General features: G+C 47.4%; 1 protein-coding gene across 1 annotated transcript in view; it reads left to right on the top strand.

The window, feature by feature from the left end:
* Positions 1-988: 988 nt before the first annotated feature.
* LOC109937968 (serine/threonine-protein kinase 10-like) overlaps positions 989-18,233 on the top strand; it is a 50,581-nt gene continuing 33,336 nt past the window's right edge. Inside the window, exons 1-3 of the mRNA XM_048618721.1 lie at positions 989-1,412; positions 16,308-16,472; positions 17,403-17,451. Of these exons, the coding sequence (XP_048474678.1) occupies positions 1,260-1,412; positions 16,308-16,472; positions 17,403-17,451 (367 nt within the window). The 5' untranslated portion in view covers positions 989-1,259. The remainder of the gene's footprint in view (positions 1,413-16,307; positions 16,473-17,402; positions 17,452-18,233) is intronic.

The raw sequence follows: 18,233 nt of genomic DNA, 5'->3' as shown, positions 1-18,233 counted from the left end.
GCTCGCGGCCCACGCGCTGCTCCGGGACCCGCGGCCCACGCGCTGCTGCTGGCTTGCTGCTCGCCATGTTTGGGCACACGCTGTGTTCCAGGGCTCTTATGGGGACTTGCTGCAGTGTCCGCCTCCAGTGCTGAGGGGAGAGAAGAAGAGAAAAAGTAAGAAGAAAGGAAAAAGGAGGAAAAGCACAGGTGGAGCAGTGGAGCTCCGACTGGAGCATCCAACTTCGCCACCATCTTGCGGAATTCTAGGGAACATTTCTTCGCTGAGGATATAGTCAACCTGCAGAATTCTTTCCCACACAAGGCTATGGAGGCCAAGCCGCTGAAAGACACAGATAAAATGTTTAGATCTTGGAAGCATCAATGGGTATTTGGCAGGAATTTGGAACAGAGGATCAACCCTGATCAGATTGAACAGGCTCGAAGTCCCGGCTCCCGCACCCTGTTTGTCTGTTAAACCCCGTTATCCTGTCCCAGACTGTGAAAGGTTTGGAAAATAAAGTCGAGGACGGGTTGTAGATCATTCAAAGCTGATCCAACGCCCAAACCGCCTGCTCACGGCGGTTTGAGGTTGGGCGGAGGCATGTCATTTGAGCCTTCACCTTAGAAGTCAGTGAGAGAAATCTTTCGTTCACGTCGGATCCCATCAACATTAATCTGCTCGACGGCTCTGCAAAACCACCGAAGGGACCATCGTTCAATTGTACTGCACGGTGTGGAACGCGTTAAAACCATCTCTGGAAGCGGGGTCACTTCGGGAAAAGCCGAGAGCATTCAAGTGAGTTTGACCGAACCCGGGAGGAGGAAGTGGTGGTGGGGGGGTTCGGAGAACGGCAGGTGGAAGACAAAAAGCTGGTAGATTTTTGGCACGGTGCCTCAGGGGAAGCTCTACTTCTCAGACGCTCTCGATGTCAAAAATGAGTTGAATTCTTCCGGCCACAGGCAACGCTCACACAGCACTGCAGTTGCACTGAGCTGGAAACATGCAACCTCCTGTAGTGACTTGTGGCAGCAAGACACAAAAGGCCTTCCATCACGCTCAGCAAGTGACAATCTGCTAAGATGTGTCTCTGCGCTTTCCGGAGGCTTTTAAAGCGCGTTTTTCTCCAACCAGGGGCGGCCAGTGTCGAAGGGAGGTGAGACCACCCCGATCATGGTTTAACTGCGACGGCCGTTTCTGCTCGGTTTGTCCTGAGAGCTCTCTCCCTCACGGTTTCTCGTTCCCCTCATTGAGGGGCGGGACGGACAGAGACGGGAGAGATGTCCTTCTTGAGTTTCATGAAACTTTTTAAACTGGGTCCGGACAAGAAGAAGGTGAAACAATACCAACGCGTCAGGAGAGATGTGGATCCTGAAAGTGTCTGGAGAGTGATCGGAGAGCTGGGAGATGGGGCCTTTGGCAAGGTCCTCAAGGTAAGACCGTGTGATAATGCTACTCCTTATTTATCGGGATATTGCTCCCAGGGATTGGGTTCAAGTCCCTTCGTAGAGCCATGGAGTCATCCAGCATGGGAACATACCCTTCGATCCAACCAGTCCATAATCCCAAAGTAAACTAGTCCCACCTACCTGCGCTTGGCCCAAATCCCTCCAAATAACGGGAGGTGGAGAATTTAAATTCGACTAATGTGTTTTTCTTGAACCATCTAACAACAAGGGTGATCATTAGTGCAGGATTGTCATTTCTTTTTTAAAACACCCATCTTGTTCACATAGCAGCATGGAAACAGAGCCTTTAGTCCAACTCGTCCACGTCCCAGTCTGACCTAGTCCCCATCTGCCAGCATTTGGACCCTATCCCTCTAAACCCCTTATTAATCATATATGCATCCAGACGCCTTTTAAATGTTGTAACTGTACCAGCCTCCACCACCTCCTCTGGCAGCTCATTCCACACACGCAACACCCTCTTGCATGAAAAAGTTACCCCTCAGCTCCCTTTTTAAATCTTTCCCCCCCACGTCACCTTAAACCTAGAACCATCTTCTGTCCTTTCTTGGTCTGGCCTACATGTGACTCCAAACCCGCAGTGATTTGGTTAACTCTGAACCCCACCCCCACCTCAAAGGACCGTTGGGAGTCACTCTGTTGTCTAGGAATGGATAGAATCTAAATGAATTTTTCAAATAGTACTTTACTCGTGAATAGATAATTAACTTCTATCCTCTGAATCAAGAGAGAGAGTCCTAATAAGTTATAAACTGACTCGCCAAACAGGAAGACGTGAACATTTCGAGGACACACTGACAAAGATTTGTGCTGAGGCAGTGGTCTGTTGTTGCATATTTTTGTATTTTTTTTTGCCTCTTGCGTGCTGAAGTTCAGACCATCAAACTGATGTGGCAATTAACTATGGGAGCGATGTGATATTTTCCCATATTAAGAAGTTAGAACCCCACTCGGAAGAAATGGCAGTTTTGTTTGTTGAAATAGCAGAGGGAGCATCAAACGTCTATAGCGTTATGAAGTGTTTTCATTATTTTGCTTAAGTGAGTAGGTTAATTGTTGTGTTAACACTTCTGAGTCTTCAAAAGGAGTTGATCTTTTTCGCTGCTTTGGCATTGCCGTACTGTCTATGTGTTTCATTGTTATGTGGGGACTCTTAAATATGTTGACTGTTGGGATAAAAGGGGCAAGTTTCTGGGAGTGGGTCTCTGAAGCACCATCGAGACATACAGTCATACAGCACAGAGACAGCGTCATCAGTGTAACCAGTCCATGCCAACCATAATCCCAAACTAAACTAGTCCCCACCTGCCTGCGCCTGGCCCATATCCCTCCAACCATTTCCTATTCATGTACTTATCCAAATGTCTTTCAAACGTTGTAACTGTCCCCACATCCACCACTTCCTCTGGAAGTTCATTCCACACACGAACCACTGTCTGTGTAAAGAAGTTACCACTCGTGTCTTTTATAAATCTTTCTCCTCTCACTATAAAAATATGCTCTCTGGTCTTGAAATTCCCCACTCTAGGGAAAGGACACCTGCCATTCACCTTATTGAGATTCCGCATGATTTTATAAACCTCTATAAGGTCACCCTTCAACCTCCTATGCTCCAGTGAAAAAAAGTCCCAGCCTCTCCTTATAACTCAAACCCTCCATTCCTGGCATCATCCTGGTAAATTTTTCTGAATTCTGTCCAGTTTAATAATATCCTTCCTGTAGCAGAGAGACCAGAACCAGACACAGTTCTCCAGAAGAGGTCTCACCAACTTCCTGTACAACCTCAACATGACGTCCCAACTCCTATACTCAAAGGCCTGAGCAATGAAGGCAAGCGTGCTAAACACCTTCTTAACCACCCTGTCTACAAGTAATGCAAACTTCAAAGAACTATGTACCTAAACTCCTAGGTCACACTGAACTACCCAAGGCCCTACACTTAATTGTACATGTCTTGTCTTTGTTTTACTAAAATGTCATAGTGGAAATGACAAGTGGGCTGTGCTTAGCCCACATCATCTTCCATTCAAAGTTTCTGAACCCGATGGCTCATGTAATGTCAATCCCCGCACACCACCCCCCACCACCCCCCCACCCCGACCCCACCACATTCTGCCGACAGGGAGTGGTGGGAGATTCAACCAGAGAAGTACTGCCAGAAATCCTTGGGCAAGATTCTCCAAATCCATTGGCAAGAAAGACAATCCAATGGCCTTGTCCTCTCCCAAGACAACTCATCCAGTAGCGGGGTGTTTATCATTGGAAATCCACCCTGCTGAGTGCGACATGTATTTCCCGTGTCCAACATCAGACTCCGCAGACAATTGTTTTCCCCGGAACTCAGAAGAACGCTGGCAAGCTTTTCGTTTTGTTGTCCTGGTTTGAATTTACACAACGGTGTATCTGTCCATTGCCCTGGCAAAGCCTCCACCAATTAAACTCCACTTGGCAACTATCCAGCACCCTTTTCTCCTGCTGTGTAAATTGCTGTTCCCCCTTGGTATTCTTGCCATTGTGTCCTGATGACTTTGAGAGGAAAATTTGCCATCATGCCTTCTTCTCGAACAATACCGACTCCCTTTAGCAGTCTCGCGAGTCTGTCTGATCCACACTGCCTTGAAAGGCTTTGAAAGGTCCACAGACAGATCTCCCAAATGATAGCAGCACCTGCGAAAATTTGGGGCAACTGCGCTCGACCCCATCCTGAACCCTAGCCCTGAGTGCGCACGACAGGCGTACATTCGTACAACCTTTTGAGATATTTCTCGACCATGCCAACCCAGATGCTGAAGACTCCAGGTGAGTGGGTGACAGTGGCATGCCACTGATGCCATTTGGCTAGAAACCGGGATGACCGGGCTAATTGCCAGGAAAAACGGGTTCAAACCCCACAACAGCTTGTGAAGATTCAAGTTCAATTAATTCATGAATCTGGAATTGAAAGGTAGCCTCAGTAATGGTGACTGGAGTCATCATCCGTGCTCAGGGAAGTCCCAAATTGGTTCGCAAATGTCCTGGAGGGAAGGAAATCTGCCGTTCTTCACCTGGTTTGGGTCTACACGTGACTTCAGACACGAGACGTAATCGACTCTTAAATGCCTTCTGAAATGGCCGAGCAAGCCAAGGGGTGGTTGGGTTCTGAAGAAGAGTCATAATCAGAGTCGAAATGTCAAATGTATTTCTCTCTGCACAGACCTACTGAGTTTCTCCAGCATTCTCTGGGTCTTTTTCAGCTTTTCAGCATGTACCGTGTTTTTGCCTTTATTTAAGAGCATTCAGGGGTGGGCAAGAAAGGGAAAAAAAGTGACATTCGGAAATGAGAGTGTCAATATTTTGTCCATTTGACAGGAGCTGGAGAGTGACAAGGATAAGCAGAGAGGAGGAGAAAGAGGGGTCAACTGAGGTGTAGTTGGATAATGGCTGTCACAGATGAGAGCTACATAGAAACATAGAAAATCAGAGCAGGTGTTGGCCATTCGGCCCTTCGAGCCTGCTTTCCCATTCAATGTGATCATGAGCCACCCATCCAAAGTCCCCTGTTCCCTGCTTCCTCCCTTACATCCCTTTAGCCCTAAGGACTGGCTCCTTCTTGAAAACATTCAAGACAGACCACTGTGTCGGAGCCCCGTGAGAGCAGGAGGAGCTACAAGCTGCAGCAATGGGTGGAGGGATCTCCACAACTTGCTGATCTTTCCGTCTGGTCTGATACTGTGCACTCTTTGCCTCACTACATGATCTGATTAAGTTCTTTTCCAGTCAAATTAAAAGGGGCTGCACTGCCCGCACCGCCACCTCTGCTATTCCACTGCACTGGACAGAAATCCAAGGCAATCTGGTTGATCTAAATCGAACCTGAGGCATCTCCTTCGGCCTACCACCAGCCAAGCGGGGCAACCAGAAAGCCACGTCATTGTTGCAGTACAGGAGGAGGAGATTTGGCCCTTCATTGTCGGTGCCATCTCTCCAAAGGAGCAACTCAACTCCCGCCCCACCCTTCCACCCACCTTCCCCTCATACCTCTTTCCGAGAAAGATCCAGCTCTCTCCTGGGCATCCCGATTAGATATGCCTCCACCACACGCTCAGGCATTGCACTCCGCTGCCCATAGGAAGCAGACAGAGCCCAGGCGTGTATGTTTCCATGTCACAAAGCACACCAATGGCTTGTTCCACATGTCAGTCAAGAGCTCACCCAATATCCCTTAATCTAACACAGAGCCATCCGTGCCTAACACACCTATTCCCCAATTTCATTTGGGTGTTGGGCACCCCTGACAGACCCTACGAGATGATTGCACCCCAAGAGATCCTAATCATTCGCTGCATTAAAATGTTTCACTTCTTGCATTTCCCAAACTTTTGGAAAACATCAGCAAATGGATCAGTAGATCTCCCCACCATAAACACACAGCAATGGCCGGGAATGTTGGGCAATTAATGAGAGCTTTAAAGGCCAACTCATCCTGAATTATAACGAAAGGCTGGGACTTTTATCCCTTGGAGTGTCGGAGGTTGATAGGTGACCTTAGAGAAGTTTATAAAATAATGAGGGGCATAGATAGGGTAAATGGTATTTGTCTTTTTTCTAGGATGTTGGATTTCATGAGTAGGGGGCACATTTTTAAGCTGAGAGGAGAGAGATTTAAAAAAGACATGGGCGGGCAATTATTTTGCTTAGAGGGTGGTTTGCGTGCAGACTGAACTTCCTGAGGAAGTGGGCACAGTTACAACATTTAAAAGACATTTGGATAAGTACATGAATAGGAAAGGTTTGGAGGGATATGGGCAGGAGCAGGCAGGTGGGACTAGTTTAGCTTGGGATTATGGACTGGTTGGACCAAAGGGCCTGTTTCCGAGCTGTATGACTCTATGACTATGACTCTATAGTGTATTTCCACACTTCAGACACCCACTGACCAAAAACTGTAGGGAAACCATCCCTGTCCTTTTCATTATTCTTTCCTGGATGCATCATTGGCAAGAACAGCATTTGTTGCTCATCCATAAGTGCCCTTAGCCATTTCAGAGGGCAGCTGAGAGTCGACCACATCGCTGTGGGGTCTGGAGTCACATGTATAACCAACAAGTAATATTCACACCATACAAATGCCAGGCTATGACCATCACCAATATGAGACAATCTAATCACCACCCCTTGAAATTCAATGGTGTTACCATCACTGAACCCCCACACTGTCCACACCCTGGAGGTTACTATTCACCAGAAACTCAACTGGACCAGCCCCATATAAACACAGCGGCTACAGGAGCAAGCCAGAGGCTGGGAATCCTGCAGAGAGTAACTCCCCTCCTGACTCCCCCCTCAAGGCCTGTTCCACGAAGGCACAAGTCAGGAGTGTGATGGAATACCCTCCACTTGCCCCGGATGGGGGTAGCTCCAACAACACTCGAGAAGCTCGACACCATCCAGGGACAAAGCAGCCCCCTACTCGATTGGCCCCACATCCACAAACATCCCACTCCCCCACCACCGACTCTCAGTAACAGCAGCGTGTACCATCTACAAGATGCACTGCGGCAACTCACCGAGGGCCCTCAGACAGCACCTTCCAAACCCACGACCCACTTCCATCCAGAAGGACAAGGGGCAGCAGGTACATGGGAACACCACCCCCTGCAAGTTCACCCTCCGAGCCCCTCACCGTCCCCGACTTGGGAAATATATCGGCCGTTCCTTCAGCGCCGCTGGGTCAGAATCCTGGAACTCCCTCCCTGAGGGCATTGTGGGTCGGCCCACAGCAGGAGGACTGCAGCGGTTCAAGAAGGCAGCTCACCCCCACCTTCTCAAGGAGCACCTAGGGACGGGGTAATAAATGCTGGCCAGCCAGCGACGCCCACATGCCACAAAAATGAATAAATAAAAAGACTGGGTAATGACAGCGGATTCCCCTTCCCAAAGTGGACATTAGCGGACCAGGGAGGGTTTACATTGACTAGAGACAAATAAAAAAGCTGCAGATGCTGGAATCCAAGGTAGACAAACAGGAGGCTGGAAGAACACAGCAAGCCAGGCAGCGTCTGGAGGAAAGGAGCAGTCAACGCTTCGAATATTACCTTTCCTCAGGCGACAGCTCAGATTTAACTGTTTCTCATTAAACCCCACTGCCTCAGTGGGTTGGCTGGAATGCCACTTCTACGCCCTTCCACATATTCCATAAAACGAGCTGAATAAGGCCATTCAGCCCTTCGAGCCTGTTCTGCCATCCCGTGAGACCTGTGATAATCCTCAACGCCACTTTCCCCAACTTTACCCCATAACCCTCGATTCTCCTCCTGATCAAAAATTTACCTCAGCTTTGAGTATACTTATTTAAAATCACAAGCTTCCCAAGGGCTTCCCCTTTGCCAGGTGAATTGCAGCGCTCCGAAAGCTTGTGATTTTAAATAAATCTGTTGGACTCTAACCTGGTGCTGTGTGACTTCTGACCTTGCCCATCCCCCCGAGTCCGACATTGGCACCGTCACATCTTGAATGTACGTAATAACCCAGCCCTGACAGCCCTCTGCGGTAAAGAATTCCACCGATTCACTTCCCTCTGAGAGAAGAAATTGATCCTCATCTCTGTCGTAAATGGGTGACCTTTTACTGTGAGGTGATGTCCTCCGATCCTTGACTCTCCTGCACGAGGAAACAACTTCTCCATACCTACCAATGTGGAATGGCCATACCATGGTTACTGACCCCATCTTTGATTCAAGGAGCAGCTTTTGGGTTTGCAACTAATAGTTTTACAGGATAAATTATTCAGTATAAGCTGGTTGAAGCTTTTTCTAGTCATGAGAATCAGTTGTACAAAAAAATGCAACTGCGTCAATTTGACCCATCTTAGAACATAGAAAAGTACAGCACAGTACAGGCCCTTCGGCCCACAATGTTGTGCCGAACTTTTACCCTAAACCTAAGGTCTGTCTAACCTCCACCCCTACCTTATACTATCATCCATATGCCTATCTCACAGCCGCTTAAATGGCCCTAATGAGGCCGAATCCACTACCCTCTCCGGCAATGCACTCCACGTCCCGACCACTCTCTGAGTAAAGAACCTACCTCTGACGTTTCCCCTATATCTACCGCCACTCACTTTAAAACTATGCCCCCTCGTAATAGCTACCTCCACCATAGGAAAAAGTCTCTGGCCGACCACTCTATCTATACCTCTGATCATTTTGTACACCTCTATCAAGTCACCTCTCATCCTTTGTCGTTCTAAAGAGAAAAGCCCTAGCTCTCTCAACCTTTCCTCGTAAGACCTTCCCTCCGTTCCAGGCAACATCCTGGTAAATCTCCTCTGCACTTTTTCCAATGCTTCCACATCTTTCCTGTAATGAGGCGACCAGAACTGGACACAATACTCAAGATGTGGCCGAACCAGGGTTTTGTATAGCTAGGTTAAAATTTGTTGTAAAGGTGACTGACGTCATCACATAAAGAAAATCAAAAGGTGCAATTTTTTAGGGATTGATCTATTTTCATGTTTTTTACAATGACACAATCCCATGTTTTTGATTTATGACGTCAAGCTAATTTGACACTTGGCAAATTGCCACAAATTTAGGAGCGATTAGCCTAGTTTTCATCTTGGATAATATTCCAGGCAAAATGTGTTTTTTTCAAGAGCCTCTTCAAAGGTTTATCTTTAAGAGTCAAACATGGTATAGGAAGGATGTTATTAAGCCAGAGAGGGCTCAGAAAAGATTTGTCAAGATGTTACCGGGAATGGAGGGTTTGAGTTGTAAGGAGAGGCTGGGACTTTTTTCTCTGGAGTGTAGGAGGTTGAGGAGTGACCTTAGAGGGGTTTATCAAATGATGAAGAGTATAGATAAGGTGAATGGCAGATATCTTTTCCCTCAGGTGGGAGATTTCAAGACTAGGGGGCACATTTTTAAGGTGAGAGGAGAGAGATTTAAAAAAAAGACACGAGGGGCAATTTCTTTTACATAGAATGGTTCCTGTATGGAATGAACTTCCAGAGGAAGTGGTGGATGTGGATACAGTTACAACGTTTAAAAGACATTTGGATAAGTACATGAATAAGGAATGTTTGGAGGGATATGCAGGCAGGTGGGACTAGTTTAGTTTAGGATTATGGTCGGCGTGGACTGGTTGGACCGAAGGGTCTGTTTGTCTGCTGTATGACTCTATGTTTATAGACACTCGATCGCGCCCTAGACACTGGAGCTGAACGCTTTCTCTCACGGGGATAGCTAGAGAACTAGGGGTCACAGTTTGTAAAAGCAGGGGGTCTCCCCTTTAAGATAGAGAAGAGTTTTTTTTTATTCCCTCTCTCTCTGAGACAGACATTAATCTGTGCATTGCCCTTCCCCAGAGGGTAGCCAAAGCTGTGGCCATTGAGTATATTCGATGTCTGACTGACCAGGGTGACGGGGGTTACAGGGTTAGGGAGAAAGCTGGCAGGAAAAGAGAGTTAGGTCACAGTCAGATCAACCGGGATCTTATTGAGTGTTGGAGCATTTTGTAGGGACCGAGCGACTTATTCCTGCTCCTGTTTCTTGATCATTTACCGGACAAGCAGTCTACAGCAGAAACTGTATGGCACACGAGTGGACTTCTACAAAGCCATGCTTATTATGCTACTCAATTCAGGTGCTTATGCATCCCAAGGTCCATCGCCCCACGTTGTGTTCAATATCCTTTATTGTCACTTGTACTACAATACTGGAGTACAATGAAAAGTTTTTTTTTTACAATGGCTGCAAGTCACACAGCAGCTTTTATAGTCCAGCTCAGAACAAGAGGAGAAGCAGTGGCGGTAGACGCTTTCGATGCGATCTTTTTGAAGAGAGATGCCTTCCTCTCGTTCAGCCAAGCGATTGCCAGAAAGAGCAAAAACCACAACCACTTCCGAAGGAAGGCAGTTCACTCGGTGCCGACCTGTAGACAGTGTTTGTGTGCAGTCAGCTTATTGCACTCCTGATAGGCACAGCTCAAAGGTGTAGACTTGAGAACTCAATCTGATGGGGCATTGTGCCTCAAATGACACAAATCTTATCAATATGCGATGGAATGTTGACTTTCTAGTCGGTGGAGTGGACTGGGCACTTCCATTTTCTTTCCTGTGTGCTCTCCTGTTCATTATGTTAAGTCTTTCGGTCCTGGTTTGCACCCACCCCTTCAGTTTATTCATTTTTGTTCTGTAGACAATTCTTGCAAAAGAAATTTGTAGTTTCTTTTAAAAAAAATCAATCAAGGGATATGTACATCATCGGTATGAAATAACTCCACAGAGACAGGTATCCCACCACCAAGTCACCCTTTATTTACACATGGAGAGTCCTTGACACTGATCCAGTTCCCTCAGAGCCAGCTCTCAGAGTGAACAGAACCCCTGCTGTTTATATCCTTCAGCCAGGGCTCCCTGATTGAAACCAGATTAACAGCCCCAATCTGGGAACTCCTATTCTATGAGGTCCACCTGGCTGACCTCATTACAATCACAACAGGCTGAACCAGTATTTATTTCCCATCCCTAATTGCCCCCCTTGAGAAAGTGGAGGTGAGCCGCCTTCTTGAACCGCTGCAGTCTGTGTGGTGTAGGGACCCCCACACGGTGCCCTCAGGGAGGGAGTTCCAGGATTCTGACCCAGCGACACTGAAGGAACGGCCGATATATTTCCAAGTCGGGGACGGTGAGGGGCTCGGGGGGTGAACTTGCAGGGGGTGATGTTCCCATGTATCTGCTGCCCCTTGTCCTTCTGGATGGAAGTGGGTCTTGGGTTTGGAAGGTGCTGTCTGAGGGGCCTCGGTGAAAAAATGAATGAATGAATGATTTATTGTCACATAGATCTGGGGAAATACAGTGAAAAGTATTTTGTCGTCACAATCCGCCGCTATTTTGAGGTACAAAAGAATAAAAAGAAAGTACTTAAATAGTGTTCATCTCCATCGTCTGGAGTGCCATACACAGCTCCAAGACTTATGCAAAGTCCCTGCTCCAGGCCTACTGCAGCCAGGAGCCCCTAGTCCAGGCACTGACACCACCACAGTCGACGACCCATCGCCAGGAGCCCACACATCAGGCCTGCGAAGCCAGGTGTCCCCATTGTGGTCACCACCACACCGCCCCAGCCTCCCTGCGTTGTCAGGAAGGTGAAGAAAAGAAGAAAAAGAAAAAAAAAATGAAAAGGGGAGGGAGAATAAAAAATACAGATGGCCTGGAGCAGGTGGGCTCTGCCAGTGCCGCCATCTTGAATTGCTGAGCCTGCTCTCCCCTCCACACTAGATCGCTCTCTCCTATTGCCGCAGTGCATCTTGTAGATGGTACACACTGCTGTGACTGAGCGTCGGTGGTGGGGGGGGGCAGTGGGATGTTTGCGGATGTGGGGCCAATCAAGCCGGGGGCTGCTTTGTCCCTGGATGGTGTCGAGCTTCCCAAGTGTTGTCGAAGCTGCCCCCATCCGGGGCAAGTGGGGAGTATTCCGTCACATTCCTGGCTTGTGCCTTGTCAATGGTGGGACAGGCTTTGGGGGGGAGTCAGGAGGGGAGTTACTCTCTGCAGGATTCCCAGCCCCTGACCTGCTCTTGCAGCCACAATATATGGGCTGGACCAGTTCAGTTTCTGGTCAGTAATCTGCCCCTGTTGATAGTGAGGGGGAATTCAGTGACGCTAAAGCCAGGGAGTGATTTGATCTCATTGCAGCTTCAATCTAAACACGGACAAAAGGGCTGAATTCCAGAGGTGAGGTGAAAGTGACTGCCCTTGGCATCAAAGCCACATTTGACCGATTGCAGCATTAAGGAGCCCTCACAAAACTGGAATCAGTGGGCATCAGGGGGCCAACTCTCCGCTGGTTGGAGTCATATCTGGGCCCAAACGTGGTTCCCACTTCTATTTTCACACCTCAGAATCACTGAACTGCCTGCAGTTGGCTTTATATTAACTGCTAAAGTTAAAAAAAAAGACTTTAAGACAAATATTTGTTTCCAAAATGGGCCAAGGGCCCTGACAAAGGGAAAGTCAACAGTCAAGCCTAACCCCGACCCCCATGATTGTCCAACCTTCTAACAACGAGAGCAGATGCTGGAGGATGAAAACGTGGAAAAAATGATTAATCTGTTGCTTTTTGTCTATCTTGACATCATGTTTGATAGTTTCCTGTTTAGTTGAGCGCTCAGCAGTGTCGATTAGATGTAGGCGAGTCTCCATGGCAACCATGGAGCAGGCCATTGCATGACTAACTGCACACCTCCCCACCTCACATTCTGTCCATCCCCTACATTACCTGTTTTCCAAAGCTGTTCACACGCATGGGAACATTTGTAAAACACAGGTCTTCAGGGTTGAAGACATGGTGTGGCGTCAGCGATGTGGAATTGTGTGAATTAGGAGCAGGAGTAGGCCATTCAGCCCTCTTAAGCCTGATACACCATTCAGCGAAATCATGGCTGATCTGATATGGCTTCACCTCTACTTTCCTGCCTGCCTCCCATTATCCTTGCTCCCTGTCTAACACAGCTTTTCGGAAATATAATAACACACAGAAATTTCCACAGATTCACGATCCTCTGACAGAGGGGAAAAGAAATGTCTTGGTTATTTTTAAACCATGCCCCCAAGTACTTGTCTCTTCCGTCAGCAGAAACATCAGCCCAGCATCCACTCTATCAAGTTCCTCCAGGAAATTATATGCAACAATAAGGTCACCTCTCATTCTTCTGAACTCTAATGGGTATCGGCCTAATGGTTCAATCTGTCCTCAGGAGATAATCCAGGAATGAGAACTGTTTCGAGTGTAAGTTTTCAAAAATAAAGCGAGTCTACAGTTTGCGTGATAGGGTCTCACCAGTGCCTTGTGCAACTGTATCGGGCCCTCCCTATATTCTTTCCCCTTCGTGATAAGCAGCAGCTACAACCCAGGAAGTCTTTAGACACCAAAAGGACTTATACACTTCATAGTAAAGTCCTGGGGAGTGTTGCTGAACAAAGAGATCTTGGAGATGCAGGTTCATAGCTCGTTGCAAGTAGAGTCACAGGTAGACAAGGCGGTGAAGAAGGTGTTTGGTACGCTTGCTTTTATTGGTCAGTGCATTGAGTTAGGAGTTGTGAGGGTCATGTTGTGGCTGTACAAGACATTGGGGGTTAGGTCACTTTTGGAAAACTGCATTCAATTCTGGCCTCCATGCTACAGGAAGGATGTCGTGAAACTTGAAAGGGTTCAGAAAAGATTTACAAGGATGTTGCCAGGGTTGGAGGTTTTGAGCTACAGGGAGAAGCTGGGGCTAATTTCCCTGGAGCGTCGGAGGCTGAGGGGTGACGTTATGGAAATTTATAAAATCACGAGGAGCATGGATAGGATGAATGGTCAAGGTGTTTTTCCCCAGGGTAAGAGGGTCCAAAACTAGAGGGCATAGGTTTAAGGTGACAGGGGAAAGATTTAAATGGGACTTGAGGGGCAACTTTTCCCCGCAGAGGGTGGAGCGTGTATGGAACGAGCTGCCAGAGGAAGTGGTGGAGGCTGGTACAATGACAGCACTTAAAAGGCATCTGGATGGGTACAGGGTTGAGAGGGATACGGGCCAAATGCTGGCAAATGGGACTCGATTAATTTAGGATACCTGTTCAGCATAGACACATTGGACTGAGGGGTCTGTTTCCATGCTGTACAGCTCTGTGACTCTATGACGGCAAAGAAATCATCTCTCAGCAACATTAATGATGTAATTGGATAGGGAGAGGTAGTGGAACCATTTTTTAAAAGTACTGGGGAAGGACGTGAGGCTCGTCGAGAGGGTGTGGAGGGGATCGACCAGATTGGTCCCAGGGTTGAGGGATTTGGTCGGAAAAGCTGGAGTTGTTCCCCTTAGAGCAAAAGGAGATTGAGGGGAAGATTTGACAGAGGGCTACAACATTCAGACAGGATTAGACCAGGTAGAAGAGAAAAGCTGTTCCTATTAGGTGATGGGTGACGCGAGAGGCACAGATTTGTAACCTTTATTAGAGACCAATTGTTAATGAGGTGGAACTCATGAGGCCAGTGGAAGCAGATGACGATGAATGATTTAGAGGTCCACAACAGGGAAACAGGCCATTCGGCCCAACTTGTCCATGCCGACCCAGTTTTCACAATTGATTGAGTCGCATTCGCCTGCATTTGGTCCATATCCCTCCATACCCATCCCATCCATGTGTCTGTCGGAATGTTTCTCGAATGACAAAATTGTACTCACCACTACCTCTGATAGCTAGACATTCACCACCCTCTGTGTGAAAATATTACCCCTCTGGACCTTTTTGTATCTCTCCCCCTTCACCTTAAACCTATGCCCTCCAGTTTTAGACTCCTCTACTGTCTAGAAAAGCCATTGGTTATCTACCTTATCTGTGCCTCTCATGATTTTGTAGACTTCTATAAAGTCACCCCTCAGTGTCCTACGCTCCAGGGAAAAATGTCCCAGCCTATCCAACTTCTCTTTATTACTCAAACCTTCCAGTCCAAGTAGCACACAAATAGATCTTTTCTGAACTCTTTCCAGTTTAATAGTATCCTCTGTTTAGTAGGGCAGCCAGAGCTGCATGCAGTACTCCAAATGTGGCCTCACCAACACCTTGTACTTTTGCAACATGACACCCCAACTCCTATACTCAATGCTGAAAGCAAGTGTACCGAAAGCCTATTTCACCATCCTGTCTACCTGTGACTCCACTTTCAAGGAGCTATGAATCTGTACCCCTCTTTGTCTATCACACTCCCCAAGGCCTTACCATTGATTGTGTAAGTCCTGCCCCAGCTTGACCCACCAAAATGCAATAAGTTGCATTGATCTAAATTGAACTGCAGATTTCAGAAGGAACTCAGAGGGAGACTTGAGGGAAAACAACCTTGCCGTGTGCAAGAGCAAGATTTGGAATAAAGAAGGGAGTGTAGTGTCGCCAGATCTGACACGAAACCTAGTTGGAAAAGCAGGCTGCGAGAGATATACAAACAAGTTGACAGATACGTTAGGTAAGTGGGTAAAAGGTTGGCAAATGGGGTATAAGGTGGGAAAATGTGAAGTTGTTTCATTTTGGAAGGGACAGCAAAAGAACGGAGTATTATTTAAATCCAGAAAGCTGCATCACAAAGGGACTCAGAAGGGGTGGTGGGGGGGGAGGCACTTGTACACGAAACACAGAAAGCTAGCACACAGGGACAGTAGGGAATAGGGAAGGGCTAGTGGAATGTTGGCCCTTATTTCAAAGAGGTTGGAGTATAAGAGTGGGGAAGTCTGTCTACAACTGGACAAGGTGCTGGGGAGACCATTTCTGGAGTACTGTGAGCAATTTTTGTCCCTTATTTAAGGAAAGATATCGTTTCATTGCAGGCTGTTTCAGAAAAGGTCCATTAGGGTGATCCCCGGTAAGGAGGGATTGTTTTATGAGCAAATATTAAACGGTTTGGGATTCTTCTCACTGGAGTTTGGAAGAGTGAGAGGCGATCTCATTGAAACGTGTAGGTTTCTTAAAGGACTTGACAGGGTCAATGCTGAGAGGGTGTTTCCCCTCATGGGAGAGTCTAGGACCAGAGGGCACAGCCCCAGAATAAAGGGGGCACCAACTGAAGACTGAGATGAGGAGGAATTTCTTCTCTCGGAGGGTTGGGAGTCTTTGGATCTCCTTGCCACAGAGAGCTGTGGGGGCAGAGTCCTTGTGTATATTTAAGGCTGAGATCGATAGATTCTTGATCAAACAGGGAATCAAGGGTTACACGGATAAAGTGGACTGGAGGAATATTGGATCAGCCATGATTTTTACTGAAGGGTGGAGCACGATCAAGGGGATGAATGGCCTGCTCCTGTTTCCTATTTCCTGTGGACTTATGACTCTTACTCTCTACCCGAAAGGCGCAGAACAGGGAGACTGGGGCCATTGCAGCTGCCAAGGTGATCAGTTCACTGGATGAGGAGGAGCTCGAAGATTACATGGTGGAAATTGAGATTCTGGCCTCATGTAATCACTCCAACATTGTTAAACTTCTCGATGCCTTCTACTACGGAAACAGCCTGTGGGTGAGTCATGAAAGGAAGGTGGTATGAAAAGTGGGCGCCACTCTTTTCCTAACCTCCCGAAATTATATCCTGTAGGGGGGGAGGGAGGGTTGGTGGTTATTGTGATCTACATCCTGATCGTGGATTCACAGAATCCCTACAGTGTGGAAGCAAGCCATTCGGCCTATCAAGTCCACACCAGACCTCCAAAGAACATCCCACCCAGGCCACCTCCCTACTCCTGTAACTCTGCATTTCCCATGGCTAATCCTAACCTGTACATCCTAGTCACTGGGGGCCAATTTCCCACGGCCAGTCCATCTAACCTGCACATCTTTGGACTGTGGGAAGAAACCGGAGCAGCTGGAGGAAACCCGTGTAGACATAAGGAGAACGTGCAAACCCGAATCCCTGGCGCTATGAGGCAGCAGTGCTAACCACTGAACCACAGCACAGAACAATGCCAGTCCGCGAGCTGGGCCTGCGCTTGCTCCTTCAAAAAGTCTTACAAATGTGTTCCCCTGCTTTTTTTCGCTCATAGCCCCATTTAATTGACTGTGTATGAGGAGGGATCTTGTGGTACAGTGGTAGTGTGTAAGAACCTTTCTGATCAAAAGATGGGGTCTTGTCCACACTTCAATAATTCCGCTGGATCAAGATGGTATCTATTGAGGCACGAGGTAATAATGTAAAATTATGCAGAATTCACAATACAAAAGACAAAGCTATTTGGCCTTCCTGTTCAGCGACAGCCTATGTGAGCTTGACCTAGCCTTCCTCCGTTCCCATTGTTCTGGTGTCTGCGTTGGATCTGAATTGAAATAGGGTCAATGTGACCTGCTTTGTGTTCGCCTTGGGACGGACCACTCCACATTCTAAGCGCTCAGCTTTGGAAATTGCAGTGGGCACTTTAGCACATGAGATCATAACCCCTTCTCGTTTCCTTCACAGATCCTCATCGAGTTTTGCCCTGGTGGGGCTGTGGATGCTATAATGTTGGGTGAGTGAAAGTGAATTCATCTCAGTGTGCCCACCCCCAGCCTCCTGTGCTCTGTTCCTGAAGGTGCTAGCTCGCTGGGATACAGGTCCACTGGCTCTGGGTGTCTAGTAGAGGAGCGGCGAATATAGACGCACACAGTGATGTGCTTGGCAATCCAATGATGTTTGCCTTTAAACCAGTTGGAATAACAATGTGTGTGCAGTCATCCCCTGTGTCCAAAGCCAACCATGAAGCAATGTGCGTGTGACTTGGTTCCTCGTCTAATTCTCATTCTTCAAGTGTGATTGGAAGATAGGAACTGGAGAAGGCATTTCAGCCCCTCAGTCCAGCTCTGCCATTTACTGTGATCAAAGCTTACCTGTGACTTAACTTCACAAACCTGCCTTCACCCCTTGGCTTAACAAAAAATATCCATCGCTCTCAGATTTAGAATTAACAATTGATCTGTCGTCATAGAATTTCCAACATCTACCATCTTCTGATTGTGGAAATGTTTCCTAATTTCACTCCCAAAGCGTTTGGCTCTAAACTTTGCACTTTGACCTCTAGCCAGAGACTGACAGAAATAGTTTCTATAAAGCTTCTTGATCTGATCCGCCTAACATCCTGAAAACTTTGCTCAAATTTCTCCTTAACCTTGTAAATTCCAGGAAATAAAACTAAAAGTTGTACAGTTTCTCCTCCTAACATAACTCTTGGAAGTTCAGGTATCATGTTGGTAAACCTATGCTGCTCTCACACACACACACACACACACACACACACACACACACACACACACA

This window comes from Rhincodon typus, chromosome 40 (genome assembly GCF_021869965.1).
Source record: "Rhincodon typus isolate 14 chromosome 40, sRhiTyp1.1, whole genome shotgun sequence".
NCBI classification, from domain to species: domain Eukaryota; kingdom Metazoa; phylum Chordata; class Chondrichthyes; order Orectolobiformes; family Rhincodontidae; genus Rhincodon; species Rhincodon typus.
Note: the sequence above shows the minus strand (reverse complement) of the source record. Positions and strands in the feature narration are given on the sequence as shown.